This window comes from Meles meles, chromosome 10 (assembly GCF_922984935.1).
Source record: "Meles meles chromosome 10, mMelMel3.1 paternal haplotype, whole genome shotgun sequence".
In the NCBI taxonomy this organism is placed as follows: domain Eukaryota; kingdom Metazoa; phylum Chordata; class Mammalia; order Carnivora; family Mustelidae; genus Meles; species Meles meles.
In genome coordinates, this window is record NC_060075.1 from 23,428,925 (window position 1) to 23,446,066 (window position 17,142).

The 17,142-nt window shown below is 38.8% G+C and overlaps 1 protein-coding gene across 2 annotated transcripts in view; it reads left to right on the plus strand.

Annotated features, from left to right (window-relative positions):
* The window catches only part of TNPO3 (transportin 3), an 86,472-nt gene that overhangs the window by 22,622 nt on the left and 46,708 nt on the right, over positions 1 to 17,142 (plus strand). For both annotated transcript variants that reach the window (XM_046020502.1, XM_046020501.1), the window contains 3 exons: positions 5,250 to 5,450; positions 6,431 to 6,504; positions 8,408 to 8,564. In XM_046020502.1, the coding sequence (XP_045876458.1) occupies positions 5,328 to 5,450; positions 6,431 to 6,504; positions 8,408 to 8,564 (354 nt within the window). In that variant the 5' untranslated portion in view covers positions 5,250 to 5,327. The remainder of the gene's footprint in view (positions 1 to 5,249; positions 5,451 to 6,430; positions 6,505 to 8,407; positions 8,565 to 17,142) is intronic.

Here is a 17,142-nt window from a genome sequence, read left to right on the forward strand (position 1 = left end):
CTAAGTGCTGTTTTTGCTGGATCTCATAAACTTTGGTAAATTGTGTTTCCATTTTCATTTATGTTAAGATATTTTCAGTTTCCCTTCTTGTCTTATTATTTGTTTAAAGACTGTGTTACTTTTGGGGCACCTGGCTGGCTCAGTTGGGAAAGCATGTGACTCTTGATCTCAGGCTTGTGAGTTCAAGCCCCGTATTGGGTGTAGAGATTACTTCTTAAAAAGTAGGGGTGCATGGGTAGCTCAGTCAGTTAAGCAGCTGGCTTCGGCTCACGTCGTGATCCTGGGGGACTAGGATCGAGCCCTGCATTGAGCTCCCTGCTCAGCAGGAACCTTGCTTCCCCTCCCACTACCTTGCTTGTGTTCCCTCTCTCACTGTCTGTCTCTCTCTCTCTCTCTCTCTGTCAAATGAATAAATAAAATCTTAAAGAAAAATCTAAAGTAAAAAAGATGCTTGAAAAATAAGTCCTTGCATCCCTACCCCTAGTTTGTTTTGTTTTGTTTTGTTTTTTAAAGATTTTATTTATTTAATTGCCAGCGAGAGACCCAGCGCAAGTGCAGGGCAGGGGGAGTGGCAGGCAGAGGTAGAAGCAGGATCCCTGCTGAGCGAGGAGCCTGATGGGGGACTCAATCTCAGGACTCCGGGGTCACGACCCAAGCCAAAGGCAAACTCTTTAAGTGAGTGAGCCACCCAGGTGTCCCCCCTACCCCTACATTAACAGTCCAGAGGGAAATGGGCTTTTTGTTTTATTTTGACTTTTGGTTCTACCCTTCCTTTTTGAGACCTCTATTTTATTTTTATTATTTTTTTAAAGATTTGTTTGTTTATTTATTTATTTGAGAGAGTGGGGGAGGTGCACACAGAGGGAGAGGGTGAGGGAGAAACTGACTCCCTGTGGAGCAGGGAGCCCAATGTGGGGCTCAATCCCAGGGCCCTGGTATCATGACCTGAGCTGAAGGCAGACTTTTTTTAAAAAATACTTTGTTTATTTATTTATTTGTCAGAGAGAGAGAGAGAGAGAGTGCGCACAAGCAAAAGGAGAGGCAGGCACCCTGCTGAGCAAGGAGCCCGATGCGGGATTCGATCCCAGAACTCTGGGATCATGCCCCAAGCGGAAGGCAGACAGCCAACTGACTGAGCCACCCAGGTGTCCCTGAAGGCAGACTCTTACCTGACTGAGCCACCCAGGCACACCTCTACATCTCTACTTTTAAGGAGGTAGAAACATTTAAGTCAGTAATCAAAATTTTTCTAGTTTATATCATTCAGATTAAAGCACAACTTGACATGGTGCAGTCAGTGAACTTTTTTACCAGAGTCCTGATCTGGTAGGTTGACAGATTTCACTTGGGAGAAAGACATCCTACAGTTCAGTTTTAACAAGCAGCAGTATTGGAGTTTTTTGTTTGTTTTTGTTCTGTTTTGTTTCTTAAACATTGATTCAGAAAATGGGATGGAGCAAATGTATAATTTATAACTTGGTAAATTACTGCATATGGGTGTCCTTATAGCTACCCACCCAAATCAAGAAATAGAATTTTTCTCTGCATTCCAGAAGTCTTCTTTGCTCTGTTTGACATACTGCTTCCTCTCCCTGAAAATAACCACTGTCTTTTCATAGTAATCCTTTCTTTGTGTTCCTTTGTAATTTTTAGTCTTGTTGTTTTAAAAAATATGCCTTTTGAGTGTCTTTTGACCTGTAAGTTTTTTCTCTCTCTCTTTCTCTCTCTCTCTAGATTTTTTAACTGTTGAGGAATCTGGCCCATTTGACCTGTTGAGTTATTCTTCATTGTGGATTTTGCCATATGTGTAGTTATGATGCAGCTCTAGTCTCCTCTGTATATCCTGTAAATTGCCGGCTACATCCAGAGGTTTGATGAGAACACAAGTTTGATCCTGTCATTGTTCTTTTGTCAGATGCACATTATATTTGGTTGTTTGTTCTCATGATCCACTGTGAAACAAATTACCTTAGAACTTAGTGACTTAAAAATTGTTTCGGGGGCACCCAGCTGGCTCAGTCAGTAGAGCATGCAACTCTTGATCTCAGGGTTGTGAGCTCAAGCCCCACATTGGACGTGGAACTTAATTTTAAAAAAATTAAAAAACAAAAACAAAAATCATTTCATTGTATCTCACAATTTTGTAGGTCATAGATTCGAGCGGGTCTCTGTGGATGATAATTCTGCTCCATGAAGCTTGGTGGGTGGGCTGGGCTGGAGATTGTAAGATGGCTTCATTTACATGCCTGACACTGATAGACATGGCTGGAAGGTTGGGCTTATTTGGGCTCCTCTTGCTTTTCCATGTAGTCTTAGGTTTCTTTACATTGTCTCTCTGAAGAAAAATCGGAGTTCTTAAATAGTAACTGTCCAAGAATTTGTGGACATGTATTAAGACCAATAAATATTTGAGGGAGACACTTTGATATATCCTGTTTCTTTTTAAAGTTCACCCACTCATTTTATTCCCTATCAATGAATACTGCCTGTAGCAGTTATTAGTGTGGAGTTGAAATAGTAATTGTCTATTTTTCTCACTTCTTCTTACATTTATTAATTAAGCATTCTTCTGTAAAAATGATGTCTTATGTCTTACAAATAACTTCGCAGTTAGTTATTTGATCATTATTCACATCAGTATGGACTCATTGGCGTTTGTTTTATTTTTGAGTTTGTAAGCCTGTACTATCGTATAGTCCATTTTCTTAGACCAGGTTTTTTATCTTCGTCCATTGAGCTCTTTCAGGTTAGCTTCTTTTTTTTATTTATTTATTTATTTTTTATTTTTTTTTTAAAGATTTTATTTATTTATTTGACAGAGAGAAATCACAACTAGGCAGAGAGGCAGGCAGAGAGAGAGAGAGAGGGAGGGAAGCAGGCTCCCTGCTGAGCAGAGAGCCCGATGCGGGACTCGATCCCAGGACCCTGAGATCATGACCCGAGCTGGAGGCAGTGGCTTAACCCACTGAGCTACCCAGGCGCCCTCAGGTTAGCTTCTATTCCTTTGGACTTTAGACTGTTTTTTGTTATTGTTGTTTTAGATACTGCCGTGTTTAGTGTTATCATGTCCAATTTATTTAGATGGATGTCTAGTATCTCTGTATTTTTCTGGTAGACTACTTTTTAAAAAATGTGTTTTCTGGCCTGCTTGCCTTGTAGAGATATTATTTGGTTCATTATTTTCTTTTTCCTCCTATATCTGTATATAGCATTTGGCCTCGATTGCTTATTTTTGTGTGAAATTAGTCTTTCTGAACTTTAAGAGGCATGGCTAAGGGTAGTATATTCATCTCAAAGAACTTCCTTTTCTGTCGTCTGATAGTATTTACAAATGTGGTTTGATTTCTAAGATTTCCTGGTTTTGTTACCTTCTTTTCTTCCTTTGTCTCTGTTTTAGTTATCCTGTGTAATATTGATTCTCTCGACAGCATTTTATCCTGTTTGGAGTCTGTCCTTCCACTTCAAGAATTTTAGAAGCTAGACTATACCATCTCCTTAGATTTTATGTAGGCCTCTTCCACTCACCTCTTCTACTCACCTGCTTTCAGGTCTGACAAAACCTCTTCTATTTTCAGTCCTGAAATTGTCTCTGTATTCTTTCCATTAAATACTTTTTGGCTCTTTAGGTGTTCCTCTGCCCTTACATCCATTAGATGCCCTGTTGTTTTCCTCTGCTTCTGCTTTTACTGAAGCTGAAACTATACAGGTCTTACAGATGTCACTGGTTTTTTCCCCAATCACTTATATTTTGGGGTTGTTAGACATAACTAGATAATACCTTGTTTTGTTGTAAATGCCCATAGTGCTTTAGTTTTGCTCTTTGACTGTGTTTTTATGAGGGCATTTATGGAGATTATAAGGTTTCATAGAATCTTTTTGCTATTATTTTTTTAAAATAGCAGTTAGAGGGGCGCCTGGCTGGCTCATTTGGTAGAACATGCAACTTGTGATCTCAGGGTCATGAGTTCAACCCTACATTGGGTATAGAGCTTACTTAAAAACAAAAACTAGATCATAAAATACCAATTTGCACAAAATACATTTTGATGGCATATTAAACTACAGGTGTGCTTGAGTTACTGGTTAGATACTAAATAGCTAAAAACTAATGTGGCTGGAAGATTTTTTGTGTGACATAATGTTTTGGGTTATTTTCCACCATCTTATCTGATTGAAAGCTAAGTTTTATGTTAATAAACCTCTAATGACCTTCAGGGTCTTTATTTTCAGTTTACTTTGGGAACTTGTACAGGCCATTTATTCTACCTGCTTCTCTTTATTGACTTCTGTTTATCTGTGGAAAGATCTTGAATCATTTTGTATTACTTGCGAAGTGCTCTAGCTTCATAAGAAATTGACTGGGTAATTCTTTGTGATCTCTTAAAATTGCCTCTGCTCCTGAATTGAGATTGAAAAATTTTTTTTCAGTTCATTATTGCCTATATAACCTATTTTAGCCTGTTCCAAGAAGAGGCAGTTTGGTAGAACTGGATTAAAATTAATCTGTTGTAATTTGTTGCCTACTGTGTACTGTACAACTTTGTTCCCAAAGTTATCTTTCAAAATAGGACTTTTTTATAACTGTGACTAGCTGTTAGAGACCAAATCCTATGCTTTCATTCCATTATTATTTCCAGAGATACATTTATTTTCTCCTGTGAAAATGATTTTAGTATTATGTATATATAGCACTTTGCCAGACAAATACATTACAAAATGATAGAACTATATGAAATATTCATTTGGGATGAGATGATTTTTCTGCTAAAAGGAACTAAAGATTGAAATGTAGGCCTACTGAGACCTATTTATAGGTACATTATAATGGTTCTCAGGTTCAATTCTCAAAGTGAACAAAAGCTTATTTCTTTTAAGTGGAAAAGAATATCCAACCTATAGATGGGGTTGGAAGTTAAACAGTGACATTTTAGTTTTAGTAGGAGCTTTTGGGACTTTATTCTTCATATTCTCCCCACTATACAATTAATGATTCTAATCAGCAAGACTAGATCTGTTGATCTGATGATAACTCGCAGGTCTTCCTAGGATGAGATAAGAAAGATTTAGGTAATACTTTCGTTGAACAGGGCCTTTAAATACATAGTTTGAGGTATTAGCTAAATTAGTGGGTAATTTAGCTTGTCAGGTTTTTAACTTTGGTCTACATATGTCTTTATATATGTTGAGGTGTAACATTAAAATTACTTAGTACAATAGTCTTTAAGACATTTTGTCTGGTTTTCTTTTAGGTTCATGCATGGGAGATTTCAGACCAGTTGTTACAGATCCGACAGGATGTGGAATCATGCTACTTTGCTGCACAGACCATGAAAATGAAGATTCAAACCTCATTTTATGAGCTCCCCACAGACTCTCATGCCTCTTTACGGGACTCATTACTAACCCATATCCAGAACTTGAAAGACTTGTCACCTGTCATTGTAACGCAGGTAAATCCTGTGCTTCTGATCAGGGAGGTTTATAAGGCCACTTGGATTTGTCAAATTAATTTTGATTGACATTGCTAGGCCATGTGAAGTATTGTTAACAACTTTATTATGGACTTACTGCTGTATTCTTAAGTGGATAGAAAGTGAAAATCTTCTTTGTTAATATTAGAGTTTATTTGATTTCAAACCAATTTAAATACCAGAAGTGGGGGAGGTGAATATAGATTTTCACAGGCAGGCTTATGTGCCCCCCCCCCCCCCCGCCAATTAAAATTGCAGGTGGTAAAAACACTGTATACTTTACTGTTCTGGGTCAGATGTCTGCCTTCTTGCCTTTAAAAAAATCATTTCTGGACCAGTTGGCTAGTTAAAGACTCATGAATAAAATAGTGCAGCATCTGGCCCTTCCCCCTTTAGACTGGTAAATATATTAAAAAGGAAAACTGGAAGCTTCCGTGAATACATACTCAACGTGTGTTCTCTGCCTGGCATAGAAGTGCCCTTGAAGAGGAAGGAGGCTTTTGCATAAGGCTTCAAGATGAGAAATGGAAAGAGAAGGGAAATGGCATTCCATTACTTGAGGAGTGAATCAAAGGGCTGACTTTGTCAGTAGCTTTGGCCTTTTGGCAAAGTGTAATTTATCTGTCCATGAAGTTCTGTGGTATTGCCAAATAAAAGTAAGTATTGATATATTCTGAGGAAGATCTATAGTCTGTTCTTTCTGATTTCTTTTTGTTGTTTTTGGTTTTGTTTTTCATTTTTAGAGGTTAACTTTTAAAAATTAACAATTCGTAGCTAGCCCAGAAGAGTTTACGTTCTATATGTAATTGTGGAGGTGAGGAGAGGTAGGGTGGTTGTCAGTCTTTGTTGTCATACTGTTTGGATGAAGTTTAGTTCCTTTGCTTTCCAGATAATATTGATGGTAACCCTATTTCTCTTCATGCGTTCTATTCATTTATTTAATCTCTCCTCTTATTCAGCTGGCTTTAGCAATAGCAGACCTTGCCCTCCAGATGCCTTCCTGGAAGGGGTGTGTACAAACATTGGTGGAAAAGTAAGTAACTTGTATTAATTATATTCTAGCATTTGGAATTGCTATTAACCTACAAAGAGAAATTTGTTAGCATTAGCTAGATATTTGGAATATTTCCCCAAACTCTTAACGAAGAAGTATTTATTATTAACTTTTGTTAGATAAAAAGAAAATAATTAAAAATTTGAATATTACAGAAGTATGTTGTGTGGAACATAAAAGGCCCTCATAATTTATATACACTTTTTTTTAATTAACTGCAGCAAAGTCTTTCACTTTCTTGTGGATCACTCCCACTAACTGACATGTCAGCAGTTCTATGAAAACATTGTCAGAATGGGGCGCCTGGGTGGCTCAGTGGGTTAAAGCCTCTGCCTTCGGCTCAGGTCATGATCCCAGGGTCCTGGGATCAAGCCCCACATCAGGCTCTCTGCTCCACAGGGAGCCTGCTTCCTCCTTTCTCTCTGCCTGCCTCTCTGCCTACTTGTGATCTCTGTCAAATAAATAAATAAAATCTTAAAAAAAAAGTCAGAATGTTTAAGATTATGTTAAATTAGAAGTCATTATGAGTAAAAGTTCTTACTAATTGGGGTTTGTTTGTTACTAATTGTTTCATATCTGTCAAAGGGACAATATGATTTTTAGATACACAGAGCCTGCTACTTTGAATAAAACCATTTCCTCATGGTCTTGGCCAGATAATCTTGATATTTGCTTGCATTTTGGCATTTGGTTAGGGTATTATTTTTGAACAAAGTGGATGTCCTTTTTACCTCCAACTATAATGTGTTATTAAAGCCTTTATATGGATAGTTTTGGGGGCACCTGGGTGGCTCAGTGGGTTAAGCCTCTGCCTTCAGCTCAGGTCATGATCTCAGGGTCCTGGGATCGAGCCCCACATCGGGCTCTCTGCTCAGCTTGGAGCCTGCTTTCCCCCTCTCTCTCTGCCTGCCTCTCTGCCTACTTGTGATCTCTCTCTGTCAAATAAATAAAATCTTTAAATAAAAAATAAAAAAATATGGATAGTTTTGTGTTTTTTTTTTTTTGAAAATTTTCATTAAGAAAATTAACACATGTTCCTTGAAAAAATTCTAATAGTGTGGAAGCTTTCAAAGTAAAAGCCTTTTTCTCTCCCTATTTCTGTATTTCGTTAGGTAACCACTATTAATGGTTAACTGTGTAGTCCTCCAGACTTTAAGCATTTTAAAGTAAATCAGTGCATATATATTTTAATATACCTATGTATTTGTTCACTCATATGTAACATATTTCATACACTTTTTGTACTTAGTACATTGTGGACATCTTCTCATGTTAGGGCATAGATGCTTCTTTCACTATAATGGCTATGTATGTTCCATTGTATAATTGTTTGTAACCTTTCGTATCCTAATTATGGAAGACCTTTATATTTTCCAATATTTTTGATACTATAAAAAAGTATTGCAGTGCTGATTTTTGTATACTTTGCATGTGTATGTGAGATTTTTCTGAGAGTGAAATTTCTGTAAGTGGAGTTGCTGGGTCATAGGTGATGCTGATTTCTAGATACCTTTCCAAAAAGTTTTGTTTTTGTCCTCTACTTTACCAGTAGTGAGAATGCTGCTTTTGTTGTTATAGGTTATTTTTTTTTTTTTTAAGATTTTATTTATTTATGTGACAGAGATTACAAGTAGGCAGAGAGGCAGGCAGAGAGAGAGGGGGAAGCAGGCTCCCCGCAGAGCAGAGAGCCCGATGCGGGGCTCGATCCCAGGACCCTGGGATCATGACCTGAGCCGAAGGCAGAGGCCTTAACCCACTGAGCTACCTGGGCACCCCTGTTGTTATAGGTTATTCTGAAGCTTGTTGTTACCTTTTGTGTGGGGTATGTGATTGTGTATTTTCTGACTCTAAATAACTTCGATCTCTCCCTTTCCTTTTCCAGATACAGCAATGATGTAACTTCTCTGCCTTTTCTGCTGGAGATCCTTACAGTGTTACCTGAAGAAGTACATAGTCGTTCCTTACGAATTGGGGCTAACCGGCGCACAGAAATTATAGAAGATTTGGCCTTCTACTCTAGTACAGTGGTATCTCTATTGGTGAGTAAGTATGAAATTACTAAGTTGCTCTGTAGGGGCAAAAAGCAATGGTCGTTATTTTCTAATTCAATTGCATTATTGTGAAATACAGATTTCTTTGCAAAAATTGGCAATGATAATACTGTGACATCTGTAGAACACTACAGTGAAATACTTTTCAGATTCAGAAACTACTTTTTTTTTTAAGATTTTATTTATTTATTTATGAGATAGAGAGCACACGCAGGCAGAGAGGCAGGCAGAGGCAGAGAGAGAAGCAGGCTCCCTACGGAGCCAGGAGCCCAATTCGGGACTCAATCCCACGACCTTGGGATTGTGACCTGAGCCAAAGGCAGTGGCCCAACCAACTGAGCCACCCAGGCCCAGAAACTGTACTTTTTAAGCTTATAAATAACACTGTGAGGGTGATGTTATTTCCATTTTATGAATTAGATGTATAGACTTTAAACATACACAACTGCTAATTCAGAATTTAAACTCAGACTTTCTGATACACTTCCTTGCTTTTCTACTACTTCATGCTACAAACTGTTGGTTCTTGACAAAGGACCATGCTAATGTGTAAATTTACTTAAGGAAAGGATCTTATCCTCTCTTAAGGATCACTTGAGATTTTGATAGGGAGGTGGTTCAGGTCTTTAGTTGACCTTTGAGCAATATCACAATTATAAATGAGATAATACTACACCATTTTTAAAAAAAGAGTTAAATATGGGGTGCCTGGGTGGCTCAGTTGGTTGGGCCGCTACCTTCGGCTCAGGTCATGATCCCAGGGTCCTGGGATCAAGCCCCGCATCGGGCTCTCTGCTCAGCGGGGAGCCTGCTTCCTCCTCTCTCTCTGCCTGCCTCTCTGCCTACTTGTGATCTCTGTCTGTCAAATAAATAAATAAAAACTTTTAAAAAATAAAATAAAAATGAGTTAAATGTGATTAGGTCCTTTTGATTAGGTAGACATTTTAATGCTATAGACCAGTGATGGGTAAATTTATGGTCTATGAGCTAGTCACCTATTTCTGTAAATAGAGTTTTACTGAAACATAGTCATGTCCATACAGTTACGTATTGTGTACATCTGTAATTTTGAGCTGAAGTGGCAGAGTTGAATAATTTTCACAGAGACCACATATAGTCTATAAAATTTAAAGTGTTAACTCTTTGGCCCTTTAAAGAAAATATTTGTTACCTCTTGAACTTGATTGTATTCAGTTATCTAGCCCACATCTCATTTTTAGGTCTTTATAGCCCAGGTCAGTTTTTTCAATAATGTGGTTATAGATTATTTTTCAGGGATTTGCTTCAGTACTTCTGCAACGTCATACTTTTTATTTGAAAAGACATTTTTTACTTAAAATTGTGTTCAGATTGGTGTTAGAAATTCACTGGAAAATTATTCTTTTAAATGTATTTTTCAACTTACAATTTATTTTAAAGAAATAGTATTATTGAGAATTAGAAAATACAGACAGAGTATATTCAAACCATCTGGAGATCACACTATTAACCTTTTAGTACATATCCTCTATGAACATATGACAAATTTTTTATTTTTATTTTTTTATTTTTTTTAAAGATTTTATTTATTTATTTGGCAGAGAGAGAGAGAGAGATCACAAGTAGGCAGACAGTAGGCAGAGAGAGAGGCGGAAGCAGGCTCCTTGCTGAGCAGAAAGCCGGATGCGCAGCTCGATCCCAGGACCCTGAGACCATGACCTGAGCCGAAGGCAGAGGCCCAACCCACTGAGCCACCCAGGCACCCCAACAAATTTTTTAAATACAAATGAGATTGTATTTTACCTATCCTCCTGCAGTTTCTTTTTCAGTCATCCAGCTTCATCCTTCCATTTCAGTAAATTTTTATATCCTCTAATAAGTACCTAGATCATCTTCACATTTCCCAAGTTCATCCTAAAATATCCTTAACAGCATTTTTCCAAATCAGTATTCATTCTAGCACCATGCCTTGTATCAGTTTATTATGATTCCTAATCACAGCTCCTCTTCCATCTCTTTTCAAAACAACACTGATTTGAGTTGAGATTGGACCAGTTATTTTATAGACTGTCTTGCCTTTTGGATTTTCTGGTTGCCTTGTCTTTGTTTCATTTAGTTTGTTTTTCTGTTCTCTGTATTTCCTTTAATTGGAAGTTGTATCTAAAACAGCTCTTCTCAGTAGGAATTCCTCTAGAGAATTAAGCCTTAATGCCCTAAGGCATCCATGGTATGAACAGATACTCTCCTATGCGTTAATAATGGTACAAGTATACTATCCTTAGGATGATGGAGAAAACAGTTACCCAAATCATTTTCTTTTTCCTTTTCTTTTTTTTTTAACTTTATTTATTTATTTGACAGTTATCACAAGTAGGCCGAGAGGCAGGCAGAGAGAGAGAGAGAGGAGGAAGCAGGATCCCTGCTGAGCAGAGAGCCCCATGCGGGGCTCAATCCCAGGACCCTAGGATCATGACCTGAGCCGAAAGCAGAGGCTTTAACCCACTGAGCCACCCAGTTGCTCCTGCTTAAGGATTTTAAATTCTAGTTGGTAATCATTGTCTTAATAATTTCACTATGGTTTGCAAAATAATATTTCAATAATTTTGTCATTTTTTCTGTATATATTAGTCGGCATTCTTGTGAGTAGTCTGGCATTCTTCTACTAGAAAGGCAGTATAAATCTTAAATTCTTTTTTAATTTCCTGTTTGCAAAATAAGGTTTTGATTTAAACCTGCCTCTTGTGTCACTGTTTTTTTCTGACATCTCTTTATGGAGTGTTAGGACTCATGGATTTTCATTGATTTAGGGTCTCAACTAAAATCATTCTTTTGATGCTTAAAATATTATAATTTTGGCCACTAGAGCATTTTTCTCCTTCCTAACCAAAAAATGACTACTCACCTTGTTACCTCCTTGCCCCAGATCTAGAATTCTTGGTTTCTTTTAGTATCAGTCTGGATCTAGTCAGAAGAGAGAAACCACATAGTAGTATGTAGGAGTGTTTAATATAAAGAGTGATTAATTCTAACAGAAGGTTACAGTGATGAGGGATTATCTAGTAAGAAGTAAAGAGAGCGCTAAGGAATATAGGCATAAAACAGATAGAAGGAGCATACATTAGCCCCAAGGCTGAGATAGGGTTCCCAAGCGGGGAGGAGGTCATCCCCTCCCAGGGCTGAGATCCAGACCCTGTTTAGAGAAGGCACAGTATTGTGGAGAAGTCGTTTTGGCACTCTGTGCTGCTGAAAATTCGTCTTTTTGAACTTGCTGGAAATCTGCCTTCTAGGAAGCCCAGAAAGCTATTCAGGGAAGGTGTCTCTTTGCCACAAAATCACCTTGGTGTGGCAGTATCAGAGGAAGCCGCTGGCCACTATGTACTGCAGGCACTGAAGAAACTGAGCACACTGGATCTGGTGCTGGAGAAGTACATTCTTTAGGAGCCAGAAGCTCTTTGCTATAAATCCACTGGAGAGAGTGGGGGAAATGCCAGGGAAGCTGGTGGCCAGAGCCCTGCAGGAGGCAGGCACCAGAGGAAATAACGAGTCTGGGACTGGAGCAGCTGCACGTTCTGTAGAAGGCTACCAAGTGAGCACGCTAACACTGGGAAGCAGAACTCCTTTCCTCTTATTTCTCTCTAGTGGCCTTCTGACAAAAAGTCAGTGCTGCTTGGCATAGGAAAAAATATTTAATGGGCCCAGATCCATTTTTACAGACTAGTCTAAAAGGGTGAATGTGGCGCGGGACGCAATGTATCTATAGCCAGCCTTAGTCTTCCTGTTTGACTAGCTTAGCTTTCTGTTTGGTTAACTCTTTTACATACATTTAATCCTGTGTGCAGGGGCCCCTGGGTGGATCAGTTGGTTAAGCATCTGCCTTGGCTCAGTTCATGATCTCAGGGTCCTGGGATTGAGGCCCGCATTGGGCTTCTTGCTCAGTAGGGAGTCTGCTTCTTCCTCTACCCTGCTTGTGTACACTCGCATGCACATGCTGTCTCTCTTTCTCTCTCTCTCATGCTCTCTCTCAAATAAGTAAAAATCTTTAAAAAAAAAAAATAACTTGTATGTAGTGGCATAACAAGCAAAGAGGAAATATGCAGAGCTACTACAGCCCTCATGTATGTATTTATCACAGGAGTTCTGTAATTCATATGTATGGCTTTCTTGCACAGCTCATTTCCTCTTTCCCCTGATGCTATAGACTGAATATTTGTGTGTCTCCCCTTTCCCCCCACCAAAATTTAAATGTTGCTATAGACTGAATATTTATGTGTGTGCCCAGCCCCAGTTTATATATTTATATGTTGAAAACCTAGTGCCTGACATTGTAGTGTTAGAAGGTGGGGCTTTTGGAAGGTGATTAGTCATGAATATGGGACCCTCATGAATGGGATTAGTGTCCTTATAAAAGAGACCCCAGAAAGCTCCCTTCCTTCTTATGTCATGTGTAAACATAGAGGAAAGGTCCTTGATTATCAAACAAGAAGCCAGTCATCACCAGACACTGGATTTGGTGGTACATTGATCTTGAACTTCCCCAGCCTCTAAATCTGTAAAAAATAAATTTCTGTTGTTTGTAAGCCACCCATCCTATTGTACTCTGTTATAGCAGCCTGAATAGACTAAGACACCTGCCTTGGTCAGAACCTTATACCTGGTTGGTGTTCTTTACTCTTTGAAATGACCCTGACTTTCATTCCCAAAGAGTATAAGCCCTCAATAATCCTGCCTTTTTGGGTTGTTGCTTCTGTAGTTTTCCATTAACATTTATTGTTAAGCATGGAAGTACTGAGAAGCTCTCTAGAAAATTCTGTGGGTTCTACACTGAGAACTCTTTGCTTCGATTGTGTAGGAGGAACTCAGTTTTTCTTTTTTCTTTTAGATTTTATTTATTTATTTGACACAGAGAGAGAGACAGAGAGGGAACACAAGCAGGGGAAGCGGGAGAGGAAGAAACAGCAGGAAGCCTGATGCAGGGCTCCATCCCAGGACCCTGGGATCACGACCTGAGCCAAAGGCAGACGCTTAATCAAGTGAGCCACCCAGGCACCCCGGAACTCAGTTTTTCCTTGATTATTGGGATCAGTCACTCCCATCTTAAAGGTTAACACCCTCCTCCCTTTTTTTCCTATTGGTTCAGTGGCATAAAAAGCCCATATTGTCCAGGTAGTTGACTTCTCTTCCAGTTCACTGGAATCATGTTTGTATTTCCTGGTAGAAGCATTCCTTCCTTGGGTACTAAAATCTCCAACAAAGGGCAGAGTTGCTCATTACTGTATTTCCCTTATTCTGATATGAGTTCCTGGATTACATAGGATGCCATTATGATTGGATATGGCATTCGGTGAGCCTGTGATTAATACCGTGCTGACAGAAGCTCTGCAAGCGGGGAAGGCAAATCCATATCCAGCATATAGGTCTCTTTCTTCCTGTGAGTCTTGTTCTTGCAGACAAATATCTGCTTCCTTTGTGATAGAAGTTCAATGTAATCAATCAGCCTGGTCCTTTGGTAGATGGTGCCATTTTAGGGACTCAGTATTGGTCTCTGCTGTTGGTAGATTTGACACTCATCAGTAGCTTTTAACTTACTTAGTGGAAGTCCTTTTTAATCCTTGTGTAACCTGTAACCCAGCTATTATGGCCATTTTGTTTATGAGCCTCTTGAGCAAGGTGCCTGGGAAAAGAGGCTGACCTTATAGAGTTTCTCATTTTGTCCATCTGTCATTGAAAGATTCCTCTGTAGTGGATATCTTCTGGTGGGTATTCGCACAGGACAAAAATTTCTCCACAGTCTGTGCCTATTTATATACCATTCATACATACTGAATTCCTTGTCACCAAACTTTTAATCATGCTTCTTCCAGATATCTAGTCGTCCAAATCATTGAAAATGTCCATAAATAAGTATAGATTCATGTTTTTGGTCGCCTCTCACTCCATACGAGGTGGACAACCAGTTATATTGCTTGAAGTTCTGTCCTTTAGGATTTCCTTCAACCACTGTCCTTTCATTACAACCACTGTCTCTCAGTGTCCTTCACTGCCCTTATGGGTCTGTAATTCTGCAGCTGTCCACCTTCAGGTGGTACCAGCATGTGTGTACATCATTCTGTAATTTGGGCTTGAGTTTTCTTCTTTAGTTATCTAGGTTGTAAGAAACATCCAGGAGACAGGAGGCAATAGGCATGGATTGAGGGAAATGAATCAATGCAAGAAGAGTTTTTGTCAAAGGAATCTGACCTATCTGCTCATGCAGCTTTCTTACACCTTTTTAAACTCAGTTTCTTGTATTCCGTTTGTGTTTGATGATAGGTTGCTGTTATGCATGCCCATATGTAGGTAGTTCAGACAGTACTTATTTCATGATGAGAAGCTCAGGCCTTGTGATCACCTGATGTCATGTGGATAGATGTTCAGTTTCTACCAAGGTTTAGCAGCAAGCCAGAAGGTGTTTCTCAAAAGAATAATCACCTACAAAAGAAGGTGCAGATTGCTCCCAGGTCCTAGATATCTGTACTCTTCATTTTCCTGGGTACTTCCCAGAGGTGCCATGTACTCATTAAATCCAGAATCGCTAGGAAGTACATTCATATCAATGAGATTGGCTCAAGTTGGTGGTATATTCCAGTCTCCCATGGTCTGGTACCCTTAGAATCATTCCCATGTATGTTCCCCAGGTTTCTTCAAATACATGTTAGCAAAGTTAGAGTTTTCTTGATAAGTTATTTCCTCTTGTATATACCTGTCCCCCCTGGAAGATGCTAAGATTTGGCCATAGTTGTGGTGGCACAGGAAATGGTTATGGTAAATCTTGAAGAGATTGGGCATCCCATCCCCTGTCAAGGCACCTGTCTCAGAGGAGGTTATTACAGGGCTTTCAAACTGAAGAAGCCTATTCTTCTCAGACACTGGAAGGCACACTACATCTACTTGTAAGGGAGACTCAGTAATTTGGGAATTCAAGATTATCTGTTCCATTAGGGTCCAGACACCAGATGTCTCTTTTTCAAGTTTCAGAATTCCATGTTTTAAAGTTTCTTAACTTTCACATGAGAAATTTGTTGAGATTGTGAATTCAGCTGTTTATAATTTAGCAAGCCACACAAGTTATGTGTATGAATATCAGCCCTGGAGCTACACAAAATAAGAACCTCATTTAGAGCGGTTGTGGAAGCTTTGGTTCTCAGACTACGACTTAAGGGACCTGAGCTTGTTATTTTCTTTTTGTAAGGACTGACTGAAGTGAAGCCAAAAGAATCCAGTCAACACTGCAGTCCTCATAGGCATCATTACTGGCACAGTGGTCAAGTGCAGCAGCCACTTGGACTTCCAAGGCATATGCTTGACTTAACACTTCCTCATAATTGACAGCAGGCAATAGCTTGATTTGTTGTAATGAAATCTGAAAAATTTGTCCCAGTGATAATTAATAGGGTCTGTAATTCTGTCATACAGCTTATTATGTTATAGAACCCAGAAAATGAAATAGTCCAGAATTGCCACGAAAAATAGACTGGCTGTTTTCCCCACATTCCTTTTACTCATTCTATTCCATCCCGTTTTGTCCGTATTACACTTTTGTGGTCTATTAAAATGGAGCCATTCCTAAACATTGTGTTGAACTTTTAAAAGTTTTAAATATTCTTCTTCTTGCCCTTATAGTTGAACTGAGCCTGTCCTCTAATACATTTTTCTCCCTTCATTTATTCTTCATTTTGTTAATCCAAGATCTATTCTTATTTACTTCTGCTCTATTTTTACTGGCATTTATGTTTCAGCTTTAAGGCCTTGTTTTAAGAGACAGAGTTCTTAACAATACAGTTTTTAAAGAGGAGCTCAAGGTAACTTTCTCTTAGTTCTGAAGCTTTATGGTATGTGTTTGATTTAATTAGAAGAATTTTTTTTCTCTTCAAAGTAGATAGATGTAGGCTTTTTCCAAAATTCTGTTCCTAAGTTTGAGTCAGAAGTTAGAATGTATGGTCTGGTCCTTCCATTTGTAAACATCATGTCTTAGTAAACTGAAATGTCACTCAGGAAGTATAAAGGCCAAAACAGTTGTGTAATTTCACATCCAGAGCTTCAAAGATTCAAGTATGTGTGTGGTTGCCATGAATGTACTTGAAGCATTCTTGTTTTTCTTCTTTCATTTCAATTCAGTTCAGTACAATTCAAACTAATTGAGAAGAACGTAATCATATTTGCCTGATACAGTAAATATAGGAGGAGCATGGCTACCTAGAAGTTTAAGAGTCAACATTTAGATCACTGTGGGATTCTGTAATCCCATGCCTCCACCACAGGCCTCCCAAACCCTATGGCAATTATGGTGTTTCTGACCCATTGCTTGTAGAAATCATTTTTAGACATTTTTTTTTAAAGATTTTATTTATATATTTATTTGACAGCAGGAGAGAGAGATCACAAGTAGGCAGAGAGGCAGGCAGAGAGAGAGAGAGAGAGAGGGAAGCAGGCTCCCTGCCGAGCAGAGAGCCCGATGTGGGACTCGATCTCAGGATCCCTGAGATCATGACCTGAGTCGAAGGCAGCGGCTTAACCCACTGAGCCACCCAGGCGCCCTAGACATTTTTTA